This window comes from Oncorhynchus nerka, linkage group LG6 (genome assembly GCF_034236695.1).
Source record: "Oncorhynchus nerka isolate Pitt River linkage group LG6, Oner_Uvic_2.0, whole genome shotgun sequence".
NCBI lineage: Eukaryota > Metazoa > Chordata > Actinopteri > Salmoniformes > Salmonidae > Oncorhynchus > Oncorhynchus nerka.
Genome location: NC_088401.1, coordinates 24,865,298 through 24,892,341, shown reverse-complemented (window position 1 = coordinate 24,892,341; position 27,044 = coordinate 24,865,298). Strand labels below are relative to the sequence as shown.

At 44.6% G+C, this 27,044-nt stretch overlaps 1 protein-coding gene across 1 annotated transcript in view; it reads right to left on the bottom strand.

The window, feature by feature from the left end:
• Window positions 1-27,044, bottom strand: part of ofcc1 (orofacial cleft 1 candidate 1) — a 126,217-nt gene that overhangs the window by 4,786 nt on the left and 94,387 nt on the right. Inside the window, exons 22-24 of the mRNA XM_065019060.1 lie at window positions 12,261-12,458; window positions 7,672-7,816; window positions 7,443-7,554 (exon numbers count right to left, since the gene is read on the bottom strand). Of these exons, the coding sequence (XP_064875132.1) occupies window positions 7,490-7,554; window positions 7,672-7,816; window positions 12,261-12,458 (408 nt within the window). The 3' untranslated portion in view covers window positions 7,443-7,489. The remainder of the gene's footprint in view (window positions 1-7,442; window positions 7,555-7,671; window positions 7,817-12,260; window positions 12,459-27,044) is intronic.

The window sequence follows — 27,044 nt, the reverse complement described above, 5'->3', positions numbered from 1 at the left end:
CGATCACAGCAGAACTTCTGAACACAAACTGTTTAATGCGAATACCACAAGCTGAGGGGTACATAAATATAGAATTAGACAAAATGTTATTTATTTTTATTTATTTTTTCTCTACACCCCCCCCACGAGCAACATCCCCAGGTTTGAGGACTATGCAGATGTACGAGCCTACTTCAAAAAGTTGCAGTTCCCTTATGATAGCTCTGCAAAAAGGCTTTCTTTTAACTTAAATCAGCAAATGTGAAGCAGCGCAGACCTAAGGGCATCTTTTTCTCTTTTCTCCCCCTGAAAAAGAATTGCTCCTAGGGATCGATTTGAAATTTAAATTGTGGTGAAATAGTGTTTGTCATTAGCAATCAAATATTTGAACCGTTGGAATACCTTTTGTCCTCTGGTGAGAAATATTGCACAGGGCATATGAGTTTGTTGATGAATTATATATAGGTGTGGATACTGCTCAGCATCCCCTTTTGAAGCAGAACAAACGGCCATAACAAATGAATGAAAAAGGAAAAACAGACCTGGTAGGGGAAAAGATTTGTCATCGCGTTTATAAGAAATGAATATGTATGAACCAAAACATACAGCTAGACAAATACAATATGATTATTTGATGTATGGACGTGCACGGTTTAATGCCCATGAGCAGTACAGTTGCAATACATCATATGCAAACCAATCATACAGTATGTACTGTATTAACTAAGTGGTGTCCACTAATACAGAACCATACAATATAGACATGACACCACAAACACATCTTCAGATACTGATCAAATAGAAATCTAATTTAATCTGAATTCACGTTGTTTAAATAATGACATCATTATGACAGTAAATAACAGTCACTGTATACACCACTACAACTTCTGTATATTTGAGACCCAAAACAGTGGATCTATAGAGCAGATAGGGACTAAGCCAGACCAGACCCTGATGGTGGATAAACTGAACCGAAGATAGTCCAGACAGAGAAAAAGGAGTGTGTGTGTGTGTGTGTGTGTGTGCGTGCGCCTGTGTGTGTGCATACGCTTGTGTACGTAAACGCTTGTGTGTGTTCACATGTGCCTTAGTGCGTGCGCATGTATGTGTGCCTGTGTGCATGTGCGTGTGTGTGAATGGGTCTTCCTGTTTCCTGATTGACAGACAGTGACAGGGTGCTCTGCTCAGCGTTCATTAGAGGAGCTGATTGAATTGGGGGGTGTGGCGCTGTCACTCTTAATGGAGTGATCTCTAATTGGAGCAGATTAGCTTCACAGGCTTCTGGGTAATGTCAGGGGCAGGAAACCAGAAAGCAGAGAGGCTGTAAGAGGACAGTGTATGGATCACACAAAGGGGCTAGACTGTACATCACCACAACTCTAGCCTCTTCTGCAGCCGCCTGTACTGTAGACTAGAACACTATACAGCAAAGACTGATGAAGGCCTTAGGGTCAAAACGTTGGATAAGAAAACAGTGTGGGGGTAGCCATCTTTCTTTCAACACTACAGTTTGGAGCAGTGCACTCCCAACACCATTCCTTCATTCATACAGACCTTTAGCTTGTGTAAGACACTGTTTTAACAGAACACTACAAATAATGATCTCTGTACACTAAACCTGGCCCTTTCTTTCTCGGTAAAAGAGATTTGATAAGGCAGTGGTCCAACAGCTTCTGGGGTGTACCAGAGAAGAGAGAGAACGCTAGCCGGCTGCTTGTGTCTGTCAGTCTGCTGCACCGTGTGTATTGCAGCGGCCCCAAGTCATGGCTATGATGGTTTATACATAGAGGTGTGGAGCAACTTCAAGGCCAAAAGTAAGGTATAATGAGCACCCAGGCCGGTTCACAGTCCCAAAAGGACGCGGCCGGCTCTTCGACAAGTTGGGGGTGCGATAACGGCCGACCATAAAAAGGAATCATTATCAATGAAAATGACAGGTTATTAAGATCTGATATTAGGGCCTATATGGTTTAGTATGATAGGTTATCTATAAAACCTCTAGAGCCCGGCCCACGCCAACAGACTCAATCTCGAGCGCCCAGTGCCACCGACACATGTTAATAAGCTCACAACCTTTAATTAAGCAATATGTATAAGTAGACGGCCATTACTGGCTGATTTGTGGCCCACTTTGTTACGTCAAGCACCGGCCACCAGACACATATTCAATACAAATCAACCCGGGCCTGAATATCATCCAGCTTAATGTGGGCCCAATATTGATATTTTATCACTTGGGCCCTGATTGGTGACTTTTAGAATTGTCATTTTTCATTGTGTTGGGGCAGTAATGAAGACCTAATGACCCTCATTCATTTGGCACACGGATTCATTACTCCACTTCACATTGTTTATTGGATAATGAATAGCCCTATCTGCATAGGCAGCCAATTTATGCCTCCTGATTGTGACTGTACTGTATGTGTGATGATGTGAATCACACAGCCCAATGGAACTGTGTTACTATGACATGAACTATGTCACAAAGCTATACATCACAAAAGGGACGAGCATCCTCAGGGTTCGATACTGCGACCAAAACATACTGCGACCGTTTGACTTGGCAGTGTGACACACTTTTTTAATTGATCGCAAGGGTGCCAGTGAAAATCTTCTACCTGGTCACATTAGATTTTTTTTTATCATCATGTTTTATTCAAACAGTAATGTGCAATTGACAAAAAATAGACCTACTTTCTGAAGAGGCAGCAAATGCACAGAAATGCCCCTGTTTGTGTGTGTCAGGGCTTGACACACAGGAGGTTTTGGAAATCCTCCGGGCCAGTTGATGATCCCCGTCGGTGGTCCGCTTAGGTCAGTGAAAACAATGTTCTAATAATGACATTTTGATTCTAGGCTATATAATTGAAAAAAATAAATAAACAGATGGATACACAAAGCTATGAACTTGTTATGCCGATTCTTTATCACGCGCACGCTGCACACATACAGTACCAGTCAAAAGTTTTCCAGGGTTTTTCTTAACTTTTTACATTGTAGAATAATAGTGAAGATATCAAAAAAACATATGAAATAACATATATGGAATCATGTAGTAACCAAAAAAGTGTTGAACAAATCAAAATATATTTTATATTTGAGATTCTTCAAAGTAGCCACCCTTTGCCTTGATGACAGCTTTGCACACTCTTGACATTCTTTCAACCAGCTTCATGAGGTGGTTTCAATTGAACACAACTGAATGCATTTCAATTAAGAGGTGTGCCTTGTTAAAAGTTAATTTGTGGAAATTCTTTCCTTCTTAATGCATTTGAACCAATCAGTTGTGTTGTGACAAGGTAGGGGTGGTATACAGAAGATACCCTATTTGGTAAAAGACCAAGTCCAAATTACAGCAAGAACAGCTCAAATAAGCAAAGAGAAACGACAGTCCATCATTACTTTAAGACATGAAGGTCAGTCAATACGGGACATTTCAAGAACTTTGAAACTTTCTTCAAGTGCAGTCGCAAAAACCATCAAGCGCTATAATGAAACTGGCTCTCATGAGGACTGCCACAGGAAAGGAAGACACATAGTTACCTCTGCTGCAGAGGATAAGTTCATTAGAATTAATTGCACCTCAGATTGCAGCCCAAATATATGCTTCACAGAGTTCAAGTAACAGACACATCTCAGCATCAACTGTTCAGGACACCAATAAGAAGAGACTTGCTTGGAACAAGAAACACACACAATGGACATTAGACCAGTAGAACTCTGTCCTTTGGCCTGATGAGTCCAAATTTGAGATTTTTGGTTCCAACCACCGTGTCTTTGTGAGATGCAGAGTAGGTGAACGGATGACCACTGTGAAGCATGGAGGATGAGGTGTGATTGTTTCGGGGTGCTTTGCTGATGACACTGTCAGTGATTTATTTAGAATTCAAGGCACACTTAACCAGCATGGCTACCACAGCATTCTGAAGCAATATGTCATCCCATCTGGTTTGCACTTAGTGGGACTATCATTTGTTTTTTTCAACAGGACAATGACCCAAAACACACCGCCAGTCTGTGTAAGGGCTATTTGACCAAGGAGGGTGATGGAGTTCTGCATCAGAAGACCTGGTGTCACGTTTACTCCCCCTCTGGCGCTCGGCGTCGCCAGTTGTCTCATCATTACGCACACCTGCCACAATCGTTACGCACACCTGCGCCTCATGACCCTCACCTGGACTCCATCACCTTCCTGATTACCTCCCCTATATCTGTCACTTCCCTTGGTTTTTTCCTGAGGCGTTATTGACTCTGTTTCACTTTCATGCCTGTACGCTTTTTGTGTTTTGTACTCTGTTCTATTTATTATTACATTTGCACCTGTACTTGCTTCCCGACTCCCAGCGTACACGTTACACATGGCCTCCACAATCACCTGACATCAACCCAATTGAGATGGTTTGGGATGAGTTGGACCGCAGAGGGAAGGAAAAGCAGCCAACAAGTGCTCAGCATATGTGGGAACTCCTTCAAGACTGTTGGAAAAGCATTCCTCGTGAAGCTGGTTGAGAGAATGCCAAGAGTCTGCAAATCTGTCATCAAGGCAAAGGGTGGCTACTTTGCAGAATCTAAAATATAAAATATATTTAGACTTTTTTGGTTACTATATGATTCCATTTTTGTTATTTCATAATTTTGATGTCTTCACTATTATTCTACATATAATAAAGAAAAACACTTGAATGAGTAGGTGTGTCCAAACTTTTGACTTGTACTTTATAGCCTATTGATGATCTGTCAGGCAGAGAGAGCAAGCAGCTCATCAACAGCTGGTTGTTGCATGGAGCAATTCACAGAAGACCAACAGCGGTAGAAAAGATGTTCCAATTTATGAGAGTAAATGCTAAGGCAAGAATGGGTATGCAAACCAGGTATTTAAAAAGTTCAAAGTCTTGGTTGAATATTTGCAATGCGCAATTCAGTAATCATGGAATAGCCTACCTTGAAAATCAGACATTTCCTTTAGGCTATTTGGTCCTTGGAAAGTCATTGAAGTTACGGTTGTCAATTTAGAAGGTCTACTGCTCCAATTCAATTATTCTGTGATTCCATTTCTGATCAGTTTCTATGAGAGATGTAGCTGCTTTCCTTTGTTCCCCAATGTTTCAATTGAAGGGATTTGAGCTACTCTGTTGTGGTAAAACAATGTGCAGTTATTACATTTGAGTCATTTAGCAGACGCTCTTATCCAGAGCGACTTATATTTTCGTAATTTGTTCGTACTGGTCCCCCGTGGAAATCGACAACTCAAGCTACACAGGACTTATTATGAGCAAGACAACATTGAATGTTGGCTTCAAATTGGTTTTCCATACAATGCATTCCATTACAAAGGGAAGTTTAAAACATGGTACAATAACACCTCATACTTCAGCTTCTCAAATGGCGAGACTGACTAGCTACAGATGGACAGACTCCATTAGTGTGTTTGTGTCACACAGACTAGCTACCACATGGACAGACTCCATTAGTGTGTTTGTGTCAGACTGACTAGCTACCACATGGACAGACTCCATTAGTGTGTTTGTGTCACACAGACTAGCTACCACATGGACAGACTCCAATAGTGTGTTTGTGTCAGACTGACTAGCTACCACATGGACAGACTCCATTAGTGTGTTTGTGTCACACAGACTAGCTACCACATGGACAGACTCCATTAGTGTGTTTGTGTCAGACTGACTAGCTACCACATGGACAGACTCCATTAGTGTGTTTGTGTCAGACAGACTAGCTACCAGATGGACAGACTCCATTAGTGTGTTTGTGTCAGACAGACTAGCTACCACATGGACAGACTCCATTAGTGTGTTTGTGTCAGACTGACTAGCTACCACATGGACAGACTCCATTAGTGTGTTTGTGTCAGACTGACTAGCTACCACATGGACAGACTCCATTAGTGTGTTTGTGTCAGACAGACTAGCTACCAGATGGACAGACTCCATTAGTGTGTTTGTGTCAGACAGACTAGCTACCACATGGACAGAATCCATTAGTGTGTTTGTGTCCACATTATTCTGACATTTTATGTGAATGTCAATGCATAATTCCATTAGGTAGGCCTATATTTAAAAATAATGCATTATTCTTAATGTGGTAATGCCTACTTTTCTTTGGCATTTTTCTTTTCTTTGACACATTTTGGAGGGAGTTTTTTTCCAACAATTAAATATAAAATTTAGGTCCCTGAAAATTACAATTAAGTGCTTTAAAAAGTCCTTGAATTTGAATTGCCAATGTCTGTACAAACCCTGTATATGCTACTTGCTCATCTTCTATTGAAATTATGTATGCATCATTCCCTTTTTTGTCAGATCTTGACCCAGGCCAGTATTTTTTTCCATTCGGGCCAGTAGCTTTCAGGTGGCACTGGCCTGGTGTGCCACTGGCAAATTTACCTGAATGACAAGCCCTGCTGTGCGCGGTGCGCATAGGGCCTATATGTCTAACACTGTGTAGCTGTTAGTGATGTTATCGATAGCCTCCCGTTTTCAGGTAGATGTAAAGGCAATTAAAAGGTAACTACAAAGTAGCCTATACCACCTGGTAGAATCAATCCAGCAGCCATTTGTTTTGAAAAGTCCATCAAAAGTACACTACAGAAACAAACACACCGGTCTGGCTGGTGCACACCTGAACTATTTTTCACAGACCTCAAAAATGGTCCCCTGATGTGGTTTAAGCATTGTTGTGGACTTAGAACATCCAATTTTGTGATTTTTAAGAACCAAAACCTGAAAAACTGGGTGAAATCACAGTCCTCCCCGTTTTTTTGTTGTTGTTGGTGGTATCGTTTTGGTATCTAGTATAGTATAGTTTTTTGGTATCTAGTATAGTTTTTTGCCGTCTAGAGGATTTCGCAGAAAAGAACACATGGCACTTTGAAATCTGCACATTATTTTAAGTCTCTTTTCTTTGAACACAAGGGCATGCTAATTTAAAAGGTGGCTAGTCATGATTAGCCTGGTTCTGTAAGGAATGCAGGCACATTTTGGGACACAGGCGAGGTCATTAGCAATTATCTATTTCTTTTTATTAGTACGATCAAATCATGTGCTGGTGCCCCAAGTGAAAAGGTTGTTAGCACCAGTGCCACCCGTGGAAAAAGCTATTGTAGAAGCCTGATTCTACCTGAACCATCTCTATGTGTATCATCAGGAACCATTTGAAATGTGAGTATGCTATAGAGAGCTCATAATAAACACATTCTGAATTGATCCATCAGTCACTGTCCATCACTGAGGTACAGTATATCTATAGTCACTGTCCATTCATATGGTGTGGTCGGTTGAGGTGATAGTTGTGTATTGTCAATATAGTGGTATGTGTATAATCGCTGTCCTGTCAATTGGTGTGGTCGGTTGAGCCTTAGGTGCTAGTTGTCTATTGCCAGGGGTATGTCTATAGTCCCTGTCCCTTCAGTTGATGCGGTCGTTGGAGGTGCTAGTTGACAGTACCTGGGTGTCCTCTCCTGCTTTGTTTCACTTCACAGTGACATTAGTGGCTAAGGCCTTGCAGTGCAGCTCGAGCCATGCCCACTGTCTCCTACTGGCTCAACGCGATGAGTACCTGAGGGCACGGATTAGGCAATAACACTGTTAAAACACACAACATTACACAAACAACCATTAAAACGCCACACTACACAAACAGCCATTAAACAGTGCACAGGAGTGTTGGACTCACGCCAAACAGGCTTCCTCCTTTTCCTCTCCCTGAGTTGGAGGGTGGAGCTTGTGCCTTCGTCTTCCTGGTTCACCTCTGGTGTCCTCTGACCTGGGCGGGGCATAGTGCTGAGAGGAGGCTCTGCCCCGTCCATGTCACCAATCACCTTCAAGGACACACCATAGACAAAAACAAACTGTCAGACACATTCAAGTGCTGAAGATATTTCAACAGTTAAATGTTTCTATATGCAAGTTCACTACCATTGTTTTAATGTTTATACAGTCATTTGCAATTACAAAATATTTAAGCCTGGGAATTGGAAAAAAAAGATTGTGCAGAAAGAATTAACACAGTTCCACGTTTTTAGTAACTAGTGTAAACGCGTTTGGATAATTAGACGCGATACACTTTTGGAAAAGGTCTTCTCGCAAAGCCGATATGGCTGGCAGGGAAAGCATTAATCTCTTCATGCAACATACAAAGACCAAGGACGTATCCTTCCCCGGCACCGAACGGCAGATAGCAGAACTCACTTCCTGTATAAATCATGTTCATATTTCTGAAGGCTCAGGATGACCTCATAGCCAATGAAGCGTGCTCCGAGGCTCCGAAGCGGCAATCAAACATGCGGCCGGGGGTAAGAGGGGGTGCAGGAGGGAGAATTGATGCAGTTTGTCAATTAATGTTGCTGCGAGGTGTTTCTTAAAGGTTAACTTCTTCATATTCCGAATGTGGAATTAGGTCAATATTGGCGAGCGCGGAGTCATTTGTGGACAAGGAGCGCTGAGTCATGGAAAGTGAAGACAAAGGGTTCTGGGTAATGGGGGTCTGATTGCATATTACACCAATGAGGAGGCCCAATATTGAAATGGCATCTCTCTCCCTCTTTCTGTCTCTGTTCATCACATGGGCTTGCGGCGGATTGTAATTATATGGGAATCACCCCTCCTAGTTATAACTCAAGAACAGTACAGTCATACCTAGCTACGTTAAGTTAATTAAGTATGTAGTATTGAAATAAGTTGATTGTGAGTGAGGAAGTCTAACGTCAACAATGGTTAAAGGGCACAAGTGGAAAAAGACTTCAAAAGCAAAAGAAACACAATGATGAAATTGCACGGAACAGTGTTTTTATTTACAACGTAGTTTAGATGCTTATCAGCCTTTTTCCAAGCCATAAATAATCTGCGGAGAAGTAATATTCAAGCTGTTGGAGCTTTAGTTGTGCATCTTTAATGGGACTTTCACAGAAGCTGATCCAGGACTCACATATGGAAGAAGGAGATGGTACAACAGCACAGTTGGTTACTCAAATCGTTCTTTTTTGGCAGGCCGTAGACACTTAAATGCTAGCCTGGGAGGAAAAAGACAGGGAAACATAAACCTACTGTGGTTTTAGTAGGGAACATAATGACTTTGCCCACATTCATTTCGTCGGCCATATTGTTTCCCTCAGATGGAGCTGTTATGGGCCCATCTCAGAAGTTGTTTTGTTATGAGGGCCCTACTGGAATCTCAACGGTTGTTGAGAGTGATGCATTGTGAGTTTGCAGCTGGCAAACATCTGTTTATTCATGATTGTTTGAGAAGTACATTTTTTATTTTTTTTAAACACTCCACTACCTTTAAAATCCTTTTGGCTAAGTATGCCAATGGGACTGTTGCTTTTACTATTCTTGCTGCACTACATTTGTTACCATATCCCAGCATGCCTTGGTTAATATTAAAGGTAAAATAGTAGATGCCTTCCAGGTTAATATTCCAGGTAAACATGGTTTGACCAATTTCCATAATTTAAATGCCATGCATGATGGGCCCTGAACATAAACTCTTAGAAAAAAAGGTGCTATCTAGAACCTAAAAGGATTTTTCCCCTTTTTGGTTCCAGGTAGAACCTTTTTGATTCCAGGTAGAACCCTTTTGGGTTCTATGTAAAAACCCTTTCCACAGAGGGTTCTACATGGAACCCAAAAGGGTTATCCTATGGGGACAGGCAAAGAACCCTTTGGGAACCCTTTTGTCTGTGTCTGTACATGACCTTTAATACTAAAAACCAGATGGATACAGGTGCAGGAATCACATGGTTTAGCCAAATGAATATTCAATATGTGCATGATATTTTTTTTGCTTAGTCATGGACCGCTGCCCCCCAATAACAATACAAATATACACACCAAACTGCTGTATTACACTGAAAGTGTCTATAGCTCAGGGCACCTCTCGGAGGGCTTGCTTTTCTTAGGTGTTCGTTTATATTAATTTTGAGTGTAAATTGTGGTTAATATGCAAAAATAAGAACCCTGGAGCAGTGGTCATGTTAGTCTAAGGCTTTCCCTGGTCCTCGAGGGCTTGGCTGTCCAGGACATTGCCAGAGAAAAACAGACCTCTTATGTGGAAATGAAGCATCCGTCAATATTGCTTCAGTAAACAAAGGAAGGCCACCTTAAGTAGTTGGACGAATCCTTTAACCGAAGGAGGCAGAGGGGAGACCGACTGTTTTTCACAGTTCAAAGAAGTCAAATAAATACTGCTATTGTAAGTTGTCTCATTCTCCAAGCATCAGGACTGAATAATGATGACACTGTAGGTCACAGCAAGTAGTCATTCCTAAGGGTTAATGGGCAATCATTTACAGGAGACAGGAACATGTTCCCATATCACAATAACATGTCACATTTGAAGATGATAAAGCAAAATCATTGAATGGTCAAATGTTATATGTTATATATTGTGATATGGAAACAAGCCTCACTTCAAAATAGAGATTTGTTTCCTGCAAAAATGAACACATTAATATGATGAACTTATATAGGGGGCTTTAGAATACTATACTCGTGGAGAAAGGAACCATAGGCACAAGGTATTCTACTCTATACCCTTGAATTGTGCAGTCTGAAATATTTTCTTTTTGCTCAGGCAGGACTGCCTGAATGTTATTCCTCTCCAAGGAGCTGTCACCTTAAATCTGCAGGCCAGTTTGTACACAGCCCCCCATTGCATACACAGCCCCCCGTCGCATACACTGACTATATTGCTGGCAGAATTACATAAAGCACTAATAAAATCAGCTCAAGTGTTCTTCCGAGGGCTGGGGATGCCCTTTGGTGATTCCTGGATGTCACTCTATACATAAAACTAGTCTATATATTCAAGGGAGGATTAGTTTGAATATGTAAAGAGGGCCCGTGCTGTAGGGAGAGGGGAAATGAGGGTGGAAAGCAGAAAGCTCAGCAGGTCTGGAGAGCTGGCATTATCGTACACACACCACAGCCGGGGGTGAGGGGACACGGCTGCCACCGGCGTCACTCTCATGTTCCACCCGACGTAGAGGCGTGGCCGTCATGCCACTATGGGGTGGATGGTGATACCACAGGACATTCTCCTCTGTTTTGGTTCCTCAACCCTTACCGTTAAAGGTAGGTCCGGGGCCAAATGATTTTCTCCAGCAGAAATGCCAAGAGTGAATTGTATTCTTTTTTTAGGAATTACAGTGACTGTATTTCTGTCTGAGAGATGGTGAAAATGAATATTTCTGCTGTGATTTTCTAAATTCCTCAGTAAACAACTTTACCCAGATGTCTCATTTGTGACACACAGGTTTGGAGGCCACACAGGGACACACATTACCAAGCACACAAACTCATACACGTGCACGCGCTCACGCACACACACCAAAAACGAATAGATATGCCACGTTGTGTGTTTACACACATTCTCATCAGTCAAAATATGACGGGACCCATTAGGACGACGCCACACCGCCCGAGAGCTAACTGTTGATGCAGCTCCGGCATTAATCTCTTTTTTCCTCTCTTTTGACTTTTTTCGGGATGGTGATGATCCAGGTTGCTCTCGGGGGGATCGGGGGAGTTCATTCATGTGCTTGCAGTTGTTACAAAGCCGAATCAGTGGTACATTTAATTAGACAGCCAATCTGTGCGGCAGTCTGCTCCGTCCTGACTGACTCAGGGTAGGAGTGTGCGTGGCCGAGGGCAGGGGAAAGCAGGAGGTGGGAGAATGCGTGCAGAACCCAGTATTCTAGAAACCAAATAAAGACGGCGGTTAGCATGGGTGCAAAATAAGGGAATAACAGTTGTGGCGGATGCTCATTTGGTGAAAAATACAAATGGGGAGTTAGCATTGGTGCTAGCTGGGAGAATCATAACAGTCATGCCAGTGCTCATTTGGTGCTACTTTGAAAGGAGAATGGAGAATCCTTCCTATGGCCATAGCACCATCTTGTTGTCTGTGTGTGTAGCATTGCTAGGGAGGTGTAGTGAGAAATGTACGTTTCCTTTCCTCTCACTCAGAGTCACAAAGGAGAGGAGTGGCATGCTAACCTCTTCTCTCTTTTTTCCCTTCCCTCAATGTCGCTCTCCCCTGCGTGTGTGAGTGCATGGTGTGCGTGTGTGCTTCTGCTAGGTCACACACTGAGGAGAGTATGCAGTGCAGTTTCACTCTTCCTCTCTGTCTTTATCTCTGGTTATAAGAGGGAGAGAAAGAGAGAATGTGCGAGAGAGGAAGAATGAAAGACAGAGAGAGGCAGTTGACTACAAGGGAGAGAGAGAGAGAGAGGGAGAGAGAAAGCACAGTCAGGGTTAACCTACCTCCAGGATGGCACCGTCCGGCTGGCGTAGGAAGTGCCTGTAACGGTGGCGCTGCCCGCTCAGGTAGAGGGTGTAGACAGACACGTGGGTACTGCTCTCGCCCCCTGCAGCGGGCACAGCCCCACGAGGGTCACCCCTGGGGGGGGCACAGCCCGCCAAGGGGCCCTCCTCAGTCCAGATGTAGTCATACACTGACACCTAGTGAGACACACACAGGGGCCCCGTCAGCCTCATTACAGACTCCCCAATACACACACGCACATACGCACAGATGAATGCAGGCATGCACACACACAGACACACATGAACACACTAACTAGACACTGTCAGGAGCTTGTCAAAGCAGTCAGGGTTCATTCCCTCTCTACACCAACAGAGAGAAAGAGAGAGAGAGAGAAGGGGGGAGGGAATGGGGATGAGGGAAATAGATGTGTGCGTGTAAAATAGAGAGAGCGAGGGAGAGAGAGAAAAAGAAAGAAAGAAAGAGGGAGAGTACAACAGAGTACACAGGGTTTAGTGACGCATACCTGCACAAATGCTCACTTCAACGTAATTATACCTTGCCCTGCTTGTGACCACAGCTCAGCGCTCTTAAAGAATTAAAACCCAAACAGTTGACAGTAATCCTCTGTAATTTGCAGAGCCTCACATCCAAAGATGAGCACCGTCCGAAAAGGAAAAGAAGGTTAGAATGCTGAGGATCAAGTTGCCAAACACAAACACAACTCACATTATCAATCGAGACCTTGACTTATAACATGTGGCTGCACTCTTCTTATTTTTTGTCAAGAAATATGGACACAGGAAAGGAGAGAGAATTTGTATGCTAAGCTGCTATAAGCCAACTACACTTTCACTAGTCCTGTGGGGAGTGATCGTGCAGCAGGTAAGGGAGAAGGGATCAGGTTGTACCAGGGCGAGGGCATACACACAACCATGGTGGCGGTGCTGTTTGTGCGTGCCGCTTCTGCCTGTTCTGCCGCTGCACCTGTAATGCACTGCCCTCCTCTATTAGGGCAACACAGGGAGCTAGCAGAGCGTGTAACATGTTATATAGGTCATGTAACTCGACGGCATCCATGTGTGAAGATCATGGTGCCTCTCTGGCTGATAGCGCCTGTTTTTAGAGGCCTGTGTGTTAGTTTGCCCACCGCATCACACACAATGCCTCTGAACGACACACACGCAGGTATAAGACGGGAGAACGTTGAGGTAACACACACACAGGCAGACATGGTCGACACACGGACACACCCTCACTTGTGCACACAGGCACGTACACACACTAAAAATATGTTCCAATATCAGACAAACACGCACAGACAGAGACAAGCTCAACAACAACTCTCTCTTGTAATTCAAGGCCTCTGCTTCGAGGGTCCTCTAGGCCTCTCTTACCAAGGAAACAGAGAGCGAGAAAAAATACAGACAGAGCACCGAGCGGCCGTGCCGGAGTAAAAGGACTCATCCTCTGAGATGGAAACCAGATTTGGGGGACTGACTGTCTGTGTGGAGGTGGGGGAGCCAGGCAGGCGGAGGCAGGCCCGCATCCTGCCAGGTTCAGAGCAAGGACCTAATTAAGGCATGAGTCATTCTGTGGAGGCACACAATCTCTCTCACGCACACGCACACACACACACACACAGTGAAGGTTAAGGCTGGGTGAAAGGCACCAGGAATTTTTTCCCGGCAGCAGAGTTTATAAACTCAAGGTGACCCCTTAATTGGCTCCGTAATTATGATTTGTCTAAGAAAACACAGAGCCAGAAAGCCAACTCATTCACAGGGCCTGAGTGGCAGGGTCACGCTGAAGGAGAGACTTCGTTTTGGGAAGTGTATCGATGTCCTGATTTTCTTCTAACTACATAAACTGTTAGCCAAACAACTCAGGGCAGTTCGAAAACACCCAAGTCATTACCTACTTGTAATTAGACAACTGCTCTAAACACACTGCAGACAGCCTGGAGAGAACGACCTCATTGTCACAAATGTCAAAGAGTCGCTTTGGTTCGAAAGCGGGAAGACCAGCCACAAACATTTAAGGAAGGAAACGCAGGGGGACGCATCTCTTTAACGCCAATTCAGTATTCATTAGGGTAAAGCTGTGCCCTCTAGGTCCATACTATCTTGACTGGTGTGATCTGGTGACATACTTCCCCAATAATCTTCCATTCACGATAACAGGAATTGATTCATTGTAGATTTTTGAGTAGTGTATTTGATAGCTGTTGAGGGACAACGTAAGAAATGCATCAGATGACACAAAACAGGAGATATTTCAATTGTTCTCACTAATACTACATTTCCTTCTCCTGTCTATAACATTTCCTGTGCCGTAGCCACATTGGCCAATTTGCTGGTGAAATCCCTGTGACAACACATTGAGACAAACATAAAAATGTTTTTTGTGTGCGGATGACGGGGATGCCATTTCACTCAGTGCATTATGGTTCTCAGGGTGAATCATATTCTGAGCTGTAGCTACAGGGAGGGGGAGGGAGAGGGAGAGCGAGCCAGCGAGAGCATTAGGAGGTTGGTTCCGTTTCTGGCCAGCCTGACTTCTATACGAGCCCAAGTCTGAGTGCTCTCTTCTTCCCCATTGTTCCATTTGATAGCACTAAGTGACTGATTTACATTCAATGCCTGGGTGTAGCAGGCCGAACAGCTGTGGGTTAAGCAGATAGCATTCAAGTGAGCTAACCTAATTCCGACCAATCTTGCCTCGATTTATCGTTGACGTCTGCATTTAGGAAATCTGATAGAGTCCGTATCAGTCTCTTGACTCGCATGGGAAGAGACAAGCATTATTTATTTTAGGGACTATAAACAGCAAGCCATGTCTCCCAGCAAGGACATAAATTGTGGTATATGTAGACATTACCGCAAATGCACAGAGGGGTAGATCCAGGAAGTGGGTAGGGAATCTAACAGCATTCACTGTTCACAAACAAGTCTGCATGTAACACTAAGAAGATCGAAAATAGTCTGTATTTTTATGTAACTCCATGGTTATGCAGTATGACAGTGTCTATAGTCAGCGAAGTGAGTATTCAAACAAGTAAAGGAATATTTAGTATATCAATTATTTGCATTCAATAAAAAATATTTACAAAAGAGCAAGCTTGAAAACGTGTCAGTGTTCAGATAAGGAACATAATGAGAGTGGAAGTTAAGACACTTTAATAAAGCTCTTCTATTCAACAGTTTGAGGCTGAAATAATTCTACCCCTAAATAAAATGACTAAATGCACTTACATACCCCAAAAAATATGCCTTTCAGCTTAATTTTTAAAATTGACCCATATGCATACCTAAATAAATTATATAAACTTGCAACTAACAACTAAAAAGAGGGCAGACACATTTGACAGAAATAGAAACTTTCCACTGGGTGAAGCTATTTCAGTAATAACCATTTCAGTAAACTATTTCAGCAAGAGACATGGCTGTGGACAGAGTGGTTTTGTATTTAGGTAACTCGACATTGACTCTTTACAAATATCACCGTGACATTTTCACTCCATTTTGTGACGTGTCAATGGTTGTCTAAAACAAGAGGAATTCCTTAATGACCTCATGCTTTTCTGTCCCTGTTGCACAACTGATCCCCCAAACATTCTACCCCCCTGACCTACCGTATCAAAATGTTCATACGACACTTCCGCAATCAAAATGTTTTGAGCTACAGTCTGGTCATAAGCTGACACTCATTTGGAATTGGCTACAACCAACCAGTAGGCCCAGAACCTCCATTTTGAAAACCCCAGCCATAGGCTATGCATCACTAATAAACAACACAGAGCTAAATAATCCCCAGAGTGGTGAGTGTGTCTACAGGTTAGGTGGTGCGTGTCAGCGAATGGTGAACGTTTTCCAGGTAGTGGTGTACTGTATGAGTCATGGGGCTGGAGGTTGGAGAGAGAGGAGAGGCCTCCATAGAAATCTAGACAGACAGGCTGAGCTGTGCTGGCCGTGGTCCAGGAAGGGAGCCTGGGGCCTGGGCACGAGCCGGCCTGTCACCTTCCCTGATCCCTGGATGATTGATCCAAACTAGATAGCCATCATTACCATCCACACTCATCCCTAGGTTCTCCCTCTTCTAGTCTAATTTTACCTCCCATTTGCATGCTCCTTTGGACTAATTAAATCTCTCTCCCTTCTCTCTCTCTCTTGTCATCGGGATGACAAATAACGCGGTGCAATTTTGGCACATTATTATGTATGAAATGTGGGGCTATAATGTATTCCACTCGGCTGAATATCTCAAGACCCATGTGTAATGAGCAAAACAACAAAACTCGATGTGCACTGCAGCCTGTGTGAGCAGTTCACCTCTCTCTCTGTCTCTCGTTCTCCTCCCTCTGTCTTTCTTTTTATCAAGACGAAAGCCGCTGACCTTCCAATTCAGTACCATCCACCTGCATTTCCTTTCCTTTTTTTTTTTTTACCCGAACGCAATTTATATATAGTGACGCCCGTTTCCTTCCATCCACTGGGGGGGGGGGGGGGGTCCCTTTTGGTTTTCAGTTCTGTCCCACTTGGCTTTAATTTACAGTGGGAAAATAATTAGAATCTCACTTTTGCGAAGAGTGGAGTGAAAATGTAAACAATGCTTCCCTGCGGGCGAGTGCTTCATCACGCTGACAGGTGCATTTGAATTTGCCTGGGTGGTGGACAGGCTGGGTTATTTATTTGTCAGTCGCACATGGATGGAGGATGGAAGCCCAGGCTGGGCTGCCCAGGCTCAGGCTGGCTGCATGGGGCTGATGGGCAGCAGTGGCTGGGTGCTCTGGCAGCTCCTGACCCCCTACCCCAGGCTTAATCCATCGGGCTGCATGGCTCAACCCCCTGGCTGAGCCAGACTACTGTACCACCGTCCAGAGAGGCGTGGCAGGCTAGCTAGCGGTACTAGCGTATGAACACAAATGTACTGAACATACTGTGCAGATGGAGGAACAGTGACAAGTATTGAGGTGGCAGCGATGTCTGTTTCCTTTGTCCACAGACCCTTATCCAGCCACATGTATGTGCACATGCACATACAAACACACACACACAGAAAGACACACACACGCGTGCAGTCCCAGTGCCTGGGTCTGGGAGGGGGGCTGTCTCTCTGTGCAGAGGCTCTCTGAGCTGCGGATGGTCACTCCCATACCTCCCTGCCTCGGCACAGAGCTGGCTCAGGTTCAAGGCCCGTTTCCCCAGATGAGAGGTAGGCAGCAGAAGACTGGGGCCTCCAAACCTGCTGCTACTGCTGCTGTGTAGATCAAATCGAATTTGAAGGTCTCATAGAGAGTCACTGAGCAGGAATCAGAGAGGGGCCATACATACGCATGGATAACCCAGGCCAACGCCAGCCATTAGAATGGAAATAGAGCCGCTATTATTGTCGGCGACGTCCTCGATACAGGGCCAGTCTGTTTGTGTAATTGGGACAGCTTTAAAATGGTACGGACGCATCTCCGGTGCTCGTCTGATTTGGCTCAAACACGCTGTGTCTGGTTAAATGCACAGACGGCAAAGAAAGGCAACCGATTGGTATTACGTACAGTAGTGCACACAGTAACTACACTGTGGCTGATTCAGTACAGTACTTGTTTATTTTGGTCCGTTCACCCTCATTATTGTGCGTATGGTGCAAGGGGCACTTTTGTCTTTATCTACTTGGATATACCTAGGTGCATATACACTACAGTATGGTCATAAAACTACACTCAATATCAGCTCCTTTTCAAATTGGACTTCTAGAAAAAGGTAAACAAGCAACAATGAATATTTACATGTTCAATTTATGCAGACTAACTTTCTTAGCGAGATAGCATCTCTTGCTCGAGATGATCCAGGAAATAAGATATGCATAATTCACTGTTACTAATCTCCTTTTATCTGGTAGGGGGAAAATAACGGCAACTCATTCCACAAACAACTCCTGTCGCAGCACCGCCCCACTTCCAATAGCAGTAACCCCCCACTTAGTACCAAGGCTCAACCACTGGGGCCTTGAGGGGGAAGGAAGACCGTTTCTCCAGGTCTGTTGTGTTGTTGTGGTGGTGTAAAGGCATTAACTGATCTACAGATCATCCATAAGGGGACTATCCCAATAAAGTCACACCATAGAAGCTACATGGAAAGTCAACCCCTCATTAAAGCATTAAGTGATGACAAACACAATGGTTAATTTGAAGATTTCTTCATGATGTACCACATACCTATAGTCAATGCCACTGTACTTTGTACCATTGGATATTGAGATGCCCCCCAAAAATGGGCCAAAGTGAAACATCTCTCTTGATTTTCTCTCCGGCCACTTACAAGTGGCTTCATTCCAATCGGCCCTTCAAGGCTTCAGAGGATGATAACTGACGATAACAAAATTAGACCTGGGATTCTCTGCTTATAGCGGGGCCACCTTGACAGTGCAGTGCTGTATATCCATCTATGTGGTTATGGGAGAGATAAGAGATATTAAAGTCCCTCCAACCTATCTCTCCAGAGGATGTCATCATCCATCCTGTTAAGACGAGACACCTGTCACAATCAGCAGGCCTGCTCCCCCCTGGGCCACAGGAAACACTCAAGGTCACACTCTTTAAAGCAACTGAGGAGGAGGAGGAAGAGGAGGAGGGAAAAGACTAACAAACGTATGGTCAGAAAGTAAAAAGGGCAGATGGTTTCACATGCAGGCTGGTTCTCATTGTGTCGTAGGATCACAAAGAAGGATATGTACTTTTATTAATAGTACTGCTTTTAATAATGCTAAAATGAAATCCAGATTTAAGACAACCGCCAAGTCACCAAGTCCACCACTTTCTAGAGATACATTCCTGCTTCATGTCAATTGTGCCAAAATGTTGGTTCTTTAAATACTCTTCAATGAAGCAAACTGTTATTATTTAGATTAGTGACCACATCCCATTGGACTCCAACCGAGGCAAACTTTCTCTGCTAATCCTCCGATATAATAATTTCAAACTACAAGACAAATTAGACTCAGCCAGTGTGCAAAACACTAAAAAATGGTGCAAGATGAGCTCTTCAAAAATCCCATTTGCTCTTCTGTGTGCCGCTGAAGAACACTCGTTCACTCCTCGCCGACAGTCCAATTTGTTCCTTCTGGTTTGCATTATGGATGGCAAGTGAACGGGCCGGGATCCATAAGAGCTGGGCAGGCAGAGGGAGGGAGGGAGAGGCAGGCAGGCAGAGGGAGGGCGAGGGAGGCAGAGGGAGGCAGAGGGAGGCAGAGGGAGGGAGGGGGAGGGAGGGAGGGAGGGAGGGAGGGAGGGAGGCAGCGGGCAGGCAGGCAGGCAGGCAGAGAGGGGGGCAAGCAGAAGGAAGGAGAGAGGGGCAGGCAGAGGGAGTGAGGGGCAGGCAGAGGGAGGGGCAGGCAGAGAGAGAGAGGCAGGCAGGCAGAAGAACGGCGGGAGAGGGAGGCAGGTAGAGGGAGGCAGGCAGAAGGAGGCAGGCAGAGGGAGGCAGGCAGAGGGAGGCAGGTAGAGGGAGTCAGGCAGAGGGAGACAGGTAGAGGGAGACAGGTAGAGGGAGGCAGGCAGAGGGAGGCAGGCAGAGGGAGGGAAGAAGCAGGGAGCGGCAGGGAGGGAGGGAAGAAGCAGTGAGAGGCAGGTAGGGAGGGAAGAAGCAGGGAGAGGCCGGGAGGGAGGGAAGAAGCAGGGAGAGGCCGGGAGGGAGGGAAGAAGCAGGGAGAGGCCGGGAGGGAGGGAAGAAGCAGGGAGAGGCAGGCAGAGGGAGGGAAGAACCAGGAAGAGGCAGGCAGAGGGAGGGAAGAACCAGGGAGAGGCAGCAGAGGGAGGGAAGAACCAGGAAGAGGCAGGCAGAGGGAGGGAAGAACCAGGAAGAGGCAGGCAGGCAGAGGGAGGGAAGAAGCAGGGAGAGGCAGGCAGAGGGAGGGAAGAACCAGGGGGAGGGAGGGAGGGAGGGAGGGAGGGAAGGAAGGAAGGAAGAAGCAGGGAGAGACAGGACTTCAACATGTGGACTCAATTGTGTGGCTTCCAGCTGGACGTTGTTTTGACAGCTGACAGGGCATACAACATCCCTGAATCTCTACAAGTGCAAAGACACCACTAACTAGAAAACATCCACTTTGTAAAAAAACTGCGTTCGTGTAAGTTTGCATCGGCATGTGATGGGGGGTGCTAACCATACAGACCTACTTATGATGTGACGAGTCTCTCTCTCTTCTTCTCTTTCCCTCTTTCTCTCCTTCTCTATTACTCTCTCCATCTCAGACTCCCAGAGAAAAGCCTGCCCAGGGTTTAGGGAGGAGAAGAGATAATAATATCCTCTTCCTGGATTAATGGTGAGGGACATATTAAGCAGAGGCTGACACTCCCAGTAATTAAACGTTCACACGGACGAGTTCAAACGCGAACCGATGCCTCTGTTTCTATGGGCCTGGGAGGAGACATGGGGAGCACAAAAAGCCAACACAGGGACGGTTCAGTGTCAGAGACACACAAACTGACCTCCCATTCTTCAGTTTGAGGTGTTACACAATTACAACAATGGCTGCATCTCTTTTTAGGCAAAGGCCTAGAATTTCCAAAAGCGAAGCAAAGCAGACACTTTTTCCGAGGATCTTCGGCGAATCACTGAGTAGCCCTGGGTGAACGTGGCGATACTAAAAAATGGAGACAGGGCTGCAGCGTTTTGTGAGTAGAAGGGGGTGCTGAGTGAGTGCTTCTATACATTTTTTTTCTTTCTTTAACCATTGTGCGACTGCACCGCTTTCACACATTACTGCCCCCCAAAGTCTGTGACCTTTTCACCAACACAGGCATGTACCCTTTGCAGTCACATCTCATATTGAGCACTCTAATGCAGCGGCGAGTGGAGTGGTTGTGCTCCTGTTCCCTGTGCCTGCCTGGCTGGCTGCTGTAGCCCCGGGCCACGGAGGCTCACAGCACTGTCCACTAATAGCCCCCTGTAATTGAAGAAGCCACTCTCGGACCTAATGCGACAGACACACACACACACACACACACACACACACACACACACACACACACACACACACACACACACACACACACACACACACACACACACATTCAGCCCCCACTCTATGGCAGGGTCGGGTGTGGATGAGAGGGGTGAGGGGTGATGGGGGAACTGCCCTCAGTGATCCCCATATCTCCCTGCCCCCAACACTACCCCCATCGACTCCAGATGACCCCTCCTATATTACCGCGGTGACATATCAACTCCTCTCCACTTCCTGCGTTCCTGTTTTGGGTTCCTGTAGGGGGGCTCTCTTGGCCATTGTTCCACTGACAAGCGGTTCCTGGGCTTCTCGTCATGGGCTAATGCTCCCCTGGTTTGGGGTGATGGTCTTGTTCCCTTAGCGGTGGAGGTGGTCGTCTCTCGGGGCCCCTTTAACGTCTCACTTTACTGTACATAAGTGAAGAGCAGGAATGGGGAAGCCAAAATGGCAAGGTTCAGAGAGTGTGGTGAACATCAACAATGTCACGTACCTTCTGACCGTCTGCTTTGGAGTCTTCTGAATCAAGAGGGGTTGCAGCATTGTTTTGAGGTAGATCATGCAGAGGACATTGTTGAGGGGTAAAACAGATTGGCTAAAACCTTTACCAGAGGCTCAGATACCGGATAAAGAGAATAACCATTTCAATGCTCAACTCAACTCAAAAGGTTGTTATGGTAATTCCAATGGGTAAGAAGTTACGTCGAGTGAAGCTGAAATCTGATCAAGTGGTAACATGAGGGACTAGTATAGATTAGGGAGACCACACATAGTCCCCTCTCACATGATTAAGGAAAGAGAAGCACAGTCCCAGTTATCATTAGAGCTCCAATCTGTGCCATCCAAACCTCAACAGGTTTACCCCCCACAAGCATGTTTTGCAAAGCACCTTGGGTGTTCCCCAAATTTGCACAAGGTAACCCATTACCTAGACATATGGAGACAAACGCCGCCGCCACGATGTTGTCGACCGCCGTTCAGTTGCGAAAACATCTCTGGGGCCATCGTCGAGACGACAACTGCCATTAGCACAATGTCACCCGGAAACTTCTGGTGAATAACGACGGTGACAATGACTCTAGTGAGGTAGGGCTCTCCTCAGTCACTGTCACAGCCCCCACTCTGACACAACTGTTTGCGTACCTGCTTAAGTATTACCGAAATTAACACCTCCCTTCCAGGTACAGTAATCAAGAGGGTGACGGCAGACAATTAATTAGGTCCATCTGCATCAGTGCTTTTCCATAATTAATGTGCTCATTACCAACTGAGCTCCACTATGAGTTTTCGGTTGCAGTAGACTCCCACAACGGTGTGCTAACCAACTAATGCAGTAGGCAGTTAGCCTGGCTGTAACTTCCCTGGAGAACTAGAACTAGGAAAGGTGCCGATGTTGATGATCTAATCGATCGTAAAGCGATGACATCAACGAGTGGGTGTATCTATCAACCACCATCATTGACACTAGCTAGATGATAAGAATTGAATGAAAACTCATCCTACTGCTTCCTCCGCAAGTGTTCAGATCGAATTCCAACTCAGGTATGAGTGTAGGCCCACTCACCCACTTTGGATCAGCTCAACAGCTGGTGCTTTTATCTGATGCCACCACCTTTAAGTCATATTCAAAGCTTACAGCAATGGAACTGATCGTATACTGTAAGGCCTGGAAGAATAGTGAGGTGTAATATAAAGTTAATTGGTAAGTAAGAAAGTAAAATTAGATTATGTTTTATGATCATGAAAATTACAAGTTTGATAATAATAGGGCCATTTGCAGATTTGTTATTGAATGTGGATTCTTCTTTTATTGTTTCAGAGCTGGAGGGAAACATCACATGTACAGTAAAAAGGTAGGAAGGATCCCGTCCCATGTTATGGCAGAGGGCACCCTGAGAGAAAACTGGTTTTAGTCAACGTTGTCATTAACCTCTCTCATTTCCTTGTGTTGGATTGTGTTAAGAGTGAGTGTTCAACCGTGTACTTAACACACATTCTATCAGAGAGTAAATTAAATATGGCTGCCCTTGAGGCTGTCTTTGTTTAGTTTGATATTCTTGCTAGCACGAACTGTGACTGGGGACTGGAAGATAAATGGTCATATCAAGTCATTGACCCTTTGTCATCACCTTGCTTGACCCTTAAAACGTTCTATGTCCCGTCACACCATCACTATACTGTACCTGTGAATATCTTTTCTCCTCTATTTCTTTATCCATTCTTCCCTCCTCTCTTGGTTAATGAAGGCCTCGTGGCCCATTGTTATTAAAATTACGCCCTTCCCTCTCATATTAATTGGGTCCGTAATAAGAAACTCGTTGGATTCATTATTTAATTGCAAGGGCACATTTGGAATACAGTTTCTGAAATGTATTTTTAATGAAAAACACTACATCCTGACCTAATCATATCAACCTTATTCTATCTAATTAAGGATGCAAAAAATCATTAGAGTTGCAAAATATTAGTTTCAGCTCTGTCGGGCTGCTCCCCTCTCTCCTTCATGAATATATTTTTTTCCTGTCTCTGATAAATAGTTAACGAGGGAAAAATGACAAAAATTTGCATGTAGGCAAATTAGTTTAATAGGGATATGTCTTTGCTGAGTTAGGAAAGTGACCCTTTTTTGCACAGGAGAAATTGCTCCAATAATGATGAAATAATGGCACGGCCAATCTTATTTCTGTGAAAAATCGCCGGCCTGAATAATGTAAAAATCATAAAATGCAATAACCCTATATTTTAATCTTGCTGGCAAATGTGTTTAATGCGTTAGCATTTTATCAGTTTAATAAAGCCAAATTAGGGACAATATTAAGTATGCTGTAATTGTTGCAGTGCAGCGAGGAAATTTACGTAATGTAGGGAAGACTTAGTAGGACAACTGTGAGAGGCCATCAGGCTAAATTAAGCATTTTTTTAATCATAAACTTTGGGCCCTAATTTCTCTCAAAGTCGCCAGAAAAACGGAGGCCCAATTTCTATCCAATAAACAAGCCAAACTAATTAGTATTACTACCAACTGTATTAACTGAGACTCTATCTCATGTAATGTTCAGGGAGGTGCATGAGGACGGTTCAAGGTGGGGAGTATCGTCTCACCTCCACATTAGCTCTATCTCATGCTGAAGACAACGATTGATGAACTACACTACATGACCAAAAGTATGTGGACACCTGCTAGTCGAACATCTCATTCCAAAATCATGGGCATTAATATGGAGTTGGTCCTTCCTTTTCTGATATAGCAGCATCCACTCTTCTGGGAGGCTTTCCACTAGATGTTGGAACATTGCTGAGGGGACTTGCAAGAGCATTAGTGAGTCGGACACTGATGTTGGGCGATTAGACCTTGCTCGCAGTCGGCGTTTCAATTCATCCCAAAGATGTTCGATGGGGTTGAGGTCAGGGCTCTGTGCAGGCCAATCAAGTTCTTCCACACCGATCGACAAACCATTTCTGTATGGACATCACTTTGTACACGGGCGGCATTGTAATGCTGAAACAGGAACGGGCCTTCCCCAAACTGTTGCCACAAAGTTGGAAGCACAGAATTGTCTAGAATGTCACTGTATCGTTAAAATTTCCCTTCACTGCAACTAAGGAGCCTAGCCCAAACCATAAAAACGACCCCAGACCATTATTCCTCCTCCACCAAACTTTACAGTTCGCATCTAGCATTCTCCTGTCATCTGCCAAACCCAGATTCTTCCAAAGAACTGCCAGATGGTGAAGCGTGATTCATCACTCCAGAGAACGCGTTTCCACTGCTCCGGAGTCCAATGGCGGTGAGCTTTACACCACTCCAGCTGATGCTTGGCATTGTGCATGGTGATCTTAGGCTTGTGTGCGGCTGCTCAAGCCATGGAAACCCATTTCATGAAGCTCCCGACGAACAGTTATTGTGCTGACATTGGTTCCAGAGGAAGTTTAGAACTCCCTAGTGAGTGTTGCAACCGAGGACCAACAATTTTTACACACTTCAACACTCGGCGGCCCCGTTCTGTGAGCTTGTGTGGCCCACCACTTTGCAGCTGAGCCGTTGTTGCTCCTGGACGTTTCCACTTCACAATAACAGCACTTACAGTTGACCGGGGAAGCTCCAGCAGGGCAGAAATGTGATGAACTGACTTGTTGGAAAGGTGGCATCCTAAGATGGTGCCACATTGAAAGTACCTGAGCTCTTCAGTAAGGCCATTCTACTGCCAATGTTTGTCTATGGAGATTGCATGGCTGTGTGCTCAATTTATACAACTGTCAGCAACGGGAGAAATAGCCAAATCTACTAATTTGAAGGGTGTCCACATACTTTGATATATATATATACTGTATATTGAACTATATTGACTTGTATGGAAAGACTGGCTTTGAATGAATAGGCTTAACCTACAAAAGTTGTTGTGAGGCAATTGGTCTATAGGAAGATCTAACACCTAAACAGACCACAAGTTTGCAAAAATCACTGCAGCTGGAGACTCATATCTCCCTCACTAACTTTAAGCATCAGCTGTCATAGCAGCTCACAGATCATTGCACCTGTACATAGCCCATCTGTAAATAGCCCATCCAACTACCTCATCCCCATATTGTTATATTTTTTTTGCTCCTTTGCACCCCAGTATCTCTACTTGCACATTAATCTTCTGCACATCTATCACTCCAGTGTTTAATTGCTAAATTGTAATTACTTCGCCACTATGGCCTATTTATTGCCTTACCTCCCTAATCTTACCTCATTTGCACATACTGTATATAGATTTTTTCCTATTGTGTTATTGACTGTACGTTTGTTTATTCCATGTGTAACTCTGTGTTGTTTGTGTCGCACTGCTTTGCTTTATCTTGGCCAGGTCGCAGTTGTAAATGAGAACTTGTTCTCAACTGGCCTACCTGGTTAAATAAAGGTGAAGAAAAATAAATAAAAGAGAGACTTGTTGACTTGGTATGGCACAGATACTTACATTCTTAAAAAAGCGGGATATTTGGCTGACCCCATAGGAGAACCCTTTGAAGAACCCTGGTTCCTGGTAGATCCCTTTTGGTTCCAAGTATTTCCACAGAGGGTTCTACATTGGAACCCAAAATGGTTGTACCTGGAACCAAAACAGGTTTTACCTTGAACCAAAAAGGGTTCTATGGCGACAGCTGGATAACACTTTTGGAACCCTTTTTTGTAAGAGTGTAGTAAACTTGGTATGGCACAGATCCTTAGTTAATTTGGTATGGCACAGATCCTTAGTTAACTTGGTATGGCACAGATCCTTAGTTAACTTGGTATAGCACAGATCCTTAGTTAAATTGGTATAGCACAGATCCTTAGTTAAATTGGTATGGCACAGATCCTTAGCTAACTTGGTATGTCTAAAGTGAAACGGGCACATTGCTAGACTGGACTGTAAAATATATTTATTTGGTGAGAAGGCAACAACTGTTGGTGCAATTATTAGAAAATGGAAGAAGTTCAAGATGACGGTCAATCACCCTCGGTCTGGGGCTCCATGCAAGATCTCACCTCGTGGGGCATCAATGATCATGAGGAAGGTGAGGGATCAGCCCAGAACTACACGGCAGGACCTGGTCAATGACCTAAAGACAGCTGGGACCACAGTCTCAAAGAAAACCATTAGTAACACACTACGCCGTCATGGATTAAAATCCTGCAGCACACGCAAGGTCCCCCTGCTCAAGCCAGCGCATGTCCAGGCCCGTCTGAAGTTTGCCAATGACGATCTGGATGATCAAGAGGAGGAATGGGAGAAGGTCATGTGGTCTGATGAGACAAAAAT